Source organism: Fulmarus glacialis, unplaced genomic scaffold (assembly GCF_000690835.1).
Source record: "Fulmarus glacialis isolate BGI_N327 unplaced genomic scaffold, ASM69083v1 scaffold28959, whole genome shotgun sequence".
NCBI classification, from domain to species: domain Eukaryota; kingdom Metazoa; phylum Chordata; class Aves; order Procellariiformes; family Procellariidae; genus Fulmarus; species Fulmarus glacialis.
In genome coordinates this window covers 10081-18458 of record NW_009235660.1, presented here as the reverse complement: position 1 = coordinate 18458, position 8378 = coordinate 10081, and the positions used below count along the sequence as shown (strand labels likewise).

General features: G+C 54.8%; 1 protein-coding gene across 1 annotated transcript in view; it reads right to left on the bottom strand.

Moving 5' to 3' along the window:
• Window positions 1-1528: 1528 nt before the first annotated feature.
• The window catches only part of SETDB1 (SET domain, bifurcated 1), a 16347-nt gene continuing 9497 nt past the window's right edge, over window positions 1529-8378 (bottom strand). The window contains exons 11-20 of the mRNA XM_009586108.1: window positions 7775-8368; window positions 7385-7501; window positions 6905-7074; window positions 5478-6001; window positions 4701-4729; window positions 4281-4413; window positions 3452-3617; window positions 2758-2969; window positions 2210-2298; window positions 1529-1646 (exon numbers count right to left, since the gene is read on the bottom strand). Coding sequence (XP_009584403.1) covers window positions 1529-1646; window positions 2210-2298; window positions 2758-2969; window positions 3452-3617; window positions 4281-4413; window positions 4701-4729; window positions 5478-6001; window positions 6905-7074; window positions 7385-7501; window positions 7775-8368 — 2152 coding nt within the window. The remainder of the gene's footprint in view (window positions 1647-2209; window positions 2299-2757; window positions 2970-3451; window positions 3618-4280; window positions 4414-4700; window positions 4730-5477; window positions 6002-6904; window positions 7075-7384; window positions 7502-7774; window positions 8369-8378) is intronic.

Below are 8378 nucleotides of genomic sequence, written 5' to 3'. Positions count from 1 at the left end.
AAAGCCTCCCTTGTGTGAGTGCAGCGTTACATGAGCTGGGCGCTGGTGGTGGTTTGGGTGCCCGAGGGCTGGGGGTGGCGGCTGGAACCCGCGTTTTGCCGCTCCAGCTCTCCCCCAGCCGGGGTTTTGCACTTCAGCCGGTGGGTGATGGGAGATTTGTTTCCGATTTGTAAAAATCTGCCTCTTTTAGCCCGTGTTCACGGTGGTTTATTGAGCCCTTTGGATGTGCAGGTACAAGCCCTGCCTCCCCCCCCCCCAAAACCCCAAACAAAACCAACACTTGAAATTGTGCATTGCTGCCAGGGGAAAAAAAAAAGCGAGTTTTACTCGTGGAGCCGCCGCTGGGTTCGGGCCGTGTCCAGCAGCCAGACCAGGCTGCTCCCCCCTCCCTGCCCAGCCCTGCCCTTCCCTACCCCCAGCCGCAGGTGCCCAAAGCAAGTTTGGTTTGATTGAGGCGAGTTCTGGGCTGTCCCAGCTGCAACTTCAGAGCAGTATTTTAAGCCAAACTCTGTATTTTGAGCCTACGGTTACATCCTAGGACGGTGGGAGAAGGCAATCGGCATCAAATCTGTTCGCTAGTGAGAAAAGTTCAACCGGCTTCTCTTTAGTTTTAACAAGTGGAGGATTTAATGAGTATTTGTTTTGCTAGAAGGAAGGAAAGGTGAAAATGCCGGTGGGAGCTTGTTGCCCTCCCTGTGCCCATCGGAACCTGCCTGGGCCCTTCTGCCTCTGGCAGTTTTCCTGCAAGCCCCGTGGAAACACGGATGAAGGAAGTGGTTAAATCCTGCTCATTCAGGGTTTTTTTGCAGTCTAAAGTTCAGGGCAAGTTTTTTTTTTAATAGAAAAACATACTTTATTGCTTTTTAACAATGAAAAGATTCTTTACAACATATCACAGTTGAAGACAGATGCTTTTTTTTCCCCACTTAAATTCACTATAAATCCAGATTGGTCCACTCTTACTGGGCTTATCTCCGCCATCCTCGCTCCCTCCCAGGCCGGTCCCAAGGCTGCAGGGACATCGATGGCTCAGTCCCAAGGGTGAAGCACTTCCCTGGAGTCTTGGTGAAGTGTTTCCTGCTGGAAAACGGGCAGCAACACCAGCGGGAGCTGTAGCTGCCCAGGGATCTGTGCCTTAAATTTGGTGGAGAGCTGGAAGAGAGCAGGAACAGCTCAGGCAGGTAACGGCTTGGCTAAGGGCCTTTCCTGCGGCGCTGAGGGAGAGATCGATCGTCCTCTCACGGGGCGACTGTAGCCCCGGAGACGTGGTAGAAGCAAAGCTCACAGCATCGGGTTTGGGCATTGCCCCCCCACCGCCACCGTCACGCATGTGCCAGGTTACGATTCTGGTCCGTGTCCATCTGCCGCTGTAATTTTCAAGTGAACGGGAGAACTTGAAGCCGCTGCGCTCGGCTTCGTATCGGTTACTGTTAAACAACCACCTCTTGAGAAGAAACTTTACCCTCACAAAGGGAAAGTCAGCACCAGGTCTGCGGACAAGAGGGATCCGGTGGGAGCAGGGGTGGGCTCACAGCAGCCGCCCTCGGCACTCGATAGCCCCGCAGCAGCACAGCAGCTCTTTGCCTTCCACGCTGCCCACTTCGTAGTTGTAATCCCACGTCAGCTCTGTGCCGGCTCGTATCCGCCTGGGAAGACAAAAAAAAGCACAGGCTGGGAGAAGAGGCCATTCCGAAAAGGAGGATAAGCCGGGCCTCCTGCTAGCAGACAGCAACGCTTACATATGACCTCTCTGGACAGTCTGGCTTCCCCTGGGGCAAGGGTGAAGCAGCCAGCGCAGCTGCCTTTGGCTCCACAGCGAGCAAAGGGACAAAGTTCCCCGATGAATCACTCCCGTGGGGCTTCACAGAGGAGACGCCGCACTCGCGGTGCCCAAGAGGCACGTGGCAGGGATTCGCACCGCCCGGCGCTGCCGGCAAGGTTTGTGACTCCAATAACCTGGGCGGCCGTGCTTAACTCCCCGCTTTGGAAAGGCCTAAAACTGATGCAAATCGCACCAGAATCTCCAGCGGAGAAGTCCTCACCCAACTCATCTCCAAGCTTCTCCCCGCTCAGGCTGGCGTGAAACCGGGGACAGCAGTCACCAGTAGGAAACACCCAGCCTGCACTGGTCGTGCAGCCCTGGCCAAGGAGCTGGGTCCAACCAAGCCCCGTGAACTGGCAGCCCATCCCCAAGCGCGCCGCGACTCACTTGCTGGCGAAGAAGGCGACCCAGGGGAAGCGGAGGTCGTGCGTGTCCACAAAAACATTCTGCACGAAGAGGTTAGGACTGCAGCTATGCTGTACAGGGAGCGGAGGCAAACACAGTGAGCAAGTTCCTGCGTCGGGAGGGATGCAAACCAGCCAGCAGTAAACGCGAGCCTTTCTAAACAAGCAGCATTCCCTATTTGTCCGCTGCATCCAGCACAAGCCTGCTGAAACAGGACACACTCCCTCCCCTGCCTGCACAACCAGGGATGAGTCATAAGATCCACCCTCGCAAAGGTAACGGTCGCTGGAAGGACTGACTTGGCCATTCTGCTTACCACGCGTCACGGGGCCGGAGCAGCTGCCCCACTTCACTCGGCGGGGTGGATCATCCTCCTAGTCCTGCTCTTTTCCTACTTTTATTACTGTATTTATCTAGTCTTGGGAGGAACAGGCCCACTGAAAGGACAGGTCACCCCAAATATGTCCCTTTCCCTTCTCAGCTGCCAAGGGATGTTCCCCTTTCGTCCCCTGCCAAGGGCAGTGACTCACATTGAGGTACCGGCCAAGGTTCCCTTCCAGCTTGGCATCGATGATATAACAGGACTCCTCTCCGTCGTAGAACTGGCGGGTGGTTCTGCGGACGGGCGCGCTCTCACCCTTGTCGGCTGCTGCCATGTTGGTTGACTTGATGGCGATCCCGTGAGTTGATTTCAGGGCAAAGCCTCGGGTGGATTTCACCGCCACCTGCCTCTTAACAGGACCTGCCACAGAAGAAGAACAAACACTGCTGCGTTCTCTCCATCTTCCAGAAGAGGAACCCCACAGCAGTGCTGCTGGCCCAAGATGCTCTCCTCTTTCACACAGGGGTAATAAACCCCTCAGGGATGCAGCTCAGATCTAAAATACCACCCTGGGATGGCTCCTGGAAATCTCCCAGCTCTCCACTTAACTCAGCAGACCCTGGAGACCCACCATAACAAGTCTCACAGTTGCTTTTTCGTAGATACCCACAAATATCTAGTACTTGAGGATGGGGTTTTGCAGTTACATCTCAAACAACACGTAAGGAAGCTTCAGACCTCGGTTGTTGGACATAGCTCAGAGGTGCTCGGAGCAGGACGCACCACGCTCACAGCTGCTATGTCCTCAACAGCCCTTCTTGGTGGTTTCTGGCCAAAGCTTCTTGCTGCACCTCCGTACTTTCCGCACTCAGCCCTTGTTCCTCCCCAGCAGCTGTCCTCACCTGACCCGGATGAGGGGTTTTTCTTGTCGTCCCCTTCCTCCTCCTCGGAGCCTGAGGAAATGGTCTGGATGTCGTCGCTGTCGTTGGTGGTGCCCTGGGCCTGCCCCGCCACCGCCTGCCCGTTCTCCCCCTCGCTGTCCGTGCTGCTCGACAGGGTCAGCACGTCCTGCAGAAAGGCATTAAGAGCTCCTGAGTGCAGCTTGGGCCGGGGGAGCATCACTCCATCACTTTCCAAGCTCCCTTTTTTCCCCAGTGGTATTTTGCTCTCTTTTAGCAGAGGACTCCGTGCTCTAATAAACCCTTTTTAAGTGGATCACGCATGCGGACGCTGCGATCAGAGCTGGAACAGGACAGAAACCCCATCTCACAGGCCAATGTTTGAAACAGCAGTGGGGTTTCAAGACTGCCAGAGACTCAGAAGCCTGCACCATTACGTGCTCTGGGTTTTGCAAGGAAGGGAGAAGACCCCAAAAAACCAAAGACCATCCCCCAGGATGGCTTCCTAGACCCGGCTCTGCCGCGCAATGGGTCCCTGGTGTCCTGCGTATGCGAACGATGGTGCTACATCCCATTATAACACACGCTGTCCTCTTTTTTGGGCTTTCAGAACCATGAAAGACCCCCACTGTCTGAAGAAAATCAACCCCCCTCCAGGAAATCACAACTACGAACCACAAGCCCTGCGCTGATGCTCAACTGGGAATGAAAGTGGCATAGAAACAACCCAGAGTAAGGTTCAAGGCCTTCATCAAACCAGTTTGGAGCTGCGAGGCCGAGCCAGATCCACCCCTTCCAGCCCATGTCTGAAGCCCGAAGGATCACTGCTTACATCTGTGGTGGGCTGCGGGGCGAGAGAATGCCGTCTGCTCTGCAGCAGGGCGGTCTTGCTCGTCGGCCTCCGGATCCCTTCCAGTTTGGGAGGGCTCGGGTTGTAGCCGTACATCCTTCCCAAGTCGCTTAGCCTGTGGGATGAGGACAAGAGTGGGTCACACTTGCATCTCCAGGGAGATTGTCCGCAGGCCAGGCAGAGACAGAGCAGCTGAGGAAAGCTGAGAGCTGGACAAGACTGCCATCTCCAAGCGTTTAATTTGCCAGTGCACATTGGGGCACAGCCCAAATCCTCCCAACCTCTCAGTTTACTCTGGCAGTGGCATTAACAGAGTTAAGGGGCAGCCCTAGAGTTGCAGCAATTCATTCAGAGCGATATTTGGAAATAAAAAGCGGGAAAATACAGTTTAAGGAAGCTTACCCGGGAATTTTGGTTGGATCTTCAGGTTCCTGCAGAGGGGAGAAGTACAGAAGATTAAAATCTCTCCTTTTTGGAGCACCCTTCAGCCCTTCTGTGGAAACGCTCCCTGAACACCAGCCCGGGTGTGAGAAGCCGGCTGTCCCCACCGCTCAGCATGACACCCAGTCCAGGGGGTGCTCCAGAAGGGCCAAGTTACGACCACAGGTCTCCCACCCTCCACATCCCACACAGTGGGTCTCCGAGCCCCCTCTCCAGAGCAGGGGGTGGACAGAGGCCACCTCCATCTCCCTGTTGTCCCCAGCCCTGTCTGAACGCTCTCCACACCACCTCAGGTACCCGGGCAGGCGGTGGCTCCCTCTCTTAGAGCTGCACAAGCGTGTAGCACCCAGGGCAGGACGGGTGTTCAGCTCATCTCACGCTGAGCGACTTCTTTGTAGCCTCTTGTGCCACAACTTCCCCCAGGAAGGAGAAAGGCACCTCCCTACTCCACCATAGTGGGCCAAGTAAGCAGGGCAAGGGGACAGACACCAAGCAGCACCACCGACCACCTAGTCGTGTTATATGGGCAGAGAAGCCACTCGAGCAAGAGCACAGCTGAGGCACATCTCTGCGTCTCAGTTTCCTCATCCACGCTCCCAAGGCAGGGGGCAATACTCATCTCCCAGTCCCACAGCCCTCCCTTACATCTTTCTTCGATGCCTTTGACTCTCCATCCACGTCGCCCAGGGCAGAAGCGGAGATTTTCTCTCTCTCACCAAGGAGCTCCGTTTTGCTGGCCTTGGCTTCGCCGCCTTCGCTCATCTTGAAGGAGGAGGCACTGTCATTGTCCTGGAAGCCGTCAGACATGCTGTTGGAGCTCAGCCACGAGGCCACTTTGTTCTTGGAGGTCTCCTCCGACACCGGCAGCTTACAGGAGGCAGCCACCGCCGTCTCATCGTGGCTGATTTGCCGGGTGAGCCCTGAGTCCTTGGAGGCCGTCTCCGATAGCCCGTTCTCCTTCTGGCCCCGGGTCTGCCGTCGTGTGGCATAGCTGCGCCATACCGAGCTGGTGCTGAAGTCCTCGTCCTTGCAGAAGTTGTCGTCAGAGCTGTCCTCATTGGACTCCTCCTGCTCCTCAGTGCCTGTGTTCTCCTCCTCTTCGTCCTTGAGGTCCACCCCGCTGCTGTCAGAAGAGCATTTTGCGTCGCTCTCGTAGCCCTCCTTGAAGTTCTCCACGCTCTCAATGTGATCCAGGTTTGCAAAATATTCGTCACCCATCTCTAACCCCTCTTTGTCAGCAAAGTCATCTGTGAGGATTTTCCCTGGGTGTGGGAAATAGAAAACTAAGCATGAGTTTTCCAGGGATGATATTCCTACCCCATAAATTTTATCCTCCCCAAAGGCTCACGGAGGAGCAAACGGGACTGACACCACCTTATTCCAAAGCTGGGCTGGGAAAGGACATATTACCCTGATACTTGAGGTAAAGACAATCTGAAGCACGTGGCTGATCTGAAGTGGGCCCTTGCTAACATCCAGGCTTCCAACAAGGAAATCTCTGAACAGCAATTCAAACAGGGTGACTGCCTTTTACTTTGAAGGGCTGGAGGTGAGGGTGTAGCACAGAGGCCACATTAAGGGTAAGAAACCAGAGCACCAGAGCTGAGGCAATGCCCGTGGTTAGTTTCATTTCAGAGTTAACGCAACCATGCTGCGCAACTTCTGCATTTTATTGGTTTGTGCCGAAGTCCCAGCGACTGGTTCGATGTAAACAGGAAGCAGGTATGTGTTGATTCACCCTCAGTGTGCAGAAACAGCTCTGGGGACCCGAGCACTTCTCTTGACACTGGCACTGCAGCCACACTGGTTTCTGCAGCATCTTGTTTCAGAGTTGGGCAAGGGAGGGGCATCAATCAGGAAATCCAAGATTGCAAGTTCATCATCTAAGTTTTCACTTTCCTGTCCCCTTAACAAGCACAAGGCAGAGCTTCACACCCGTTCTGCTGGGTTTTGCATTTTGCGATAAACAAAGCCTAGATCTCAGGCTTGACACAAGCTTGATACAACCAGATCTTTTCAAATGCTAATTCCCCCCTCCTTAACCAAAACAAAGCAGATTCATATCTGAATACATGTGACCACTGGGAACAGCACTGGCTCAACAAAGGCTCCTCTTTCAAAACTAAGAGGCTTCTACCTGCTTTTTCAGCAGGGCGAGATCCTACCTGCGTAGATGCAGACAAAAGAGCCTTTAGCAATATCATCAAGGCAGCGAATGCCCCAGCCTTTGTTCTGCGTCTTGAATAACTGCAGTCGGACTTGGAGCCCATGTTGGACCAAGCGATTGGTGCACATGTTAATGTTGCACTTGCACCTCTTGTTACACTCGTAAACTCTGAAAGAAAGGAGAACAGTGACATCCTCCCTGATAAAGCAATATCCCAAGACTTGGTTTGTACCAGTGATGATGCAAAGGGACTTGCAGCCGTGGCTTAAAGCTCAGCAGAGTAGGGAGAGTGTAGTTGCCAGGTTCTACGATAATGCACAGAGATCCCGGGCCACACATTAACAGATGAATCAAGAACAGAGGCAGGTTTTCAGTATGTGCATTTAGCTCCGGGAAATACTGCCTCCCTGATAGCATCGGAGGCCAAGTTTCTGGGGCTGGTATTTGTGAGGGAAGGAGAAGACGCAGCTCTACTCACCCTGTCGGGAGGCATTCTTCCAGCCTTTTGTGCTGGTATCCTGAATTGGGGTTGATCTGCCCACCCGGGGTGCAGCCAGTCGCTTGGACTGTCAGCTGGTGACAGGCACATTTCGATCTAGAGAGACACACAGAAAAACCCACCCGTGCCCCAGAGGTTAGTTTTACACACCGGTTTTGCAGGAAGGAAAAGAAATCACATCTTTCTGCATGCACATACGCAGAGAGAAGGGCACACAGGGCTTGACCTGGAGTCAAACCTGTGACCCACCAGGGCTGTGTGGGCTCAAAGTCCAGAGCAGGTCCGCCTTGGGCTGTTATCAGGGCAGGCGGCACAGTCCAGGTGCTGTCCCCCCCCTCCAGGCCCAGCGACACACGAGGAGTCACCTACTTGTCCCTGCAGCCGTCTTTGCAGTCACAGCCCACGAGGAACTCCCAGCTGGTGTTGATATAAACCCCTTTGCCGGGGATGCGTTCTTTGCTGTAGGCCACCTGCGGAGGTGGGGTGTTATCGATCTCGTTGACACAGGACAGCGGCACGTCCTCCCTGCCCTTGGTAATGTCTGCGATGTAGTAGTAGGGTTTGTAGGGCTGGAACTTGCGATCTACCAGCACGTACGGGTCCAGGCAGAACATCTCCAGGAAAAGGAAGTCGCAGTCTGTCTCAAAAAGGTAGCGTTCGATCTCCTGCATGGTTCGCAGGCACAGCCCACATGGCGTCTTGTAGAGGACGTGGAAGCCCATCTTGCGGTTAACCCGTCGGCGGGCCGTCATCCGTCGGAAGTCGTAGAGCAGCGGGATGAGCAGGGGGTTCTTGCTGCGGTACTGATCGCTGCGGATGGGACGGACGCGGGACAGGCAGGTGTAGCTGCAGACGTGCGGCAGGTAGAAGAGTTTCTCCAGCGGGGCTCGGTAAGAGGGCTCGTTGGGCACGCGGTCCATCATGCCATGGAAGGCCTGTGCTGTGCCGCTGCCTGCCTGGCCGCTGGAGAGCC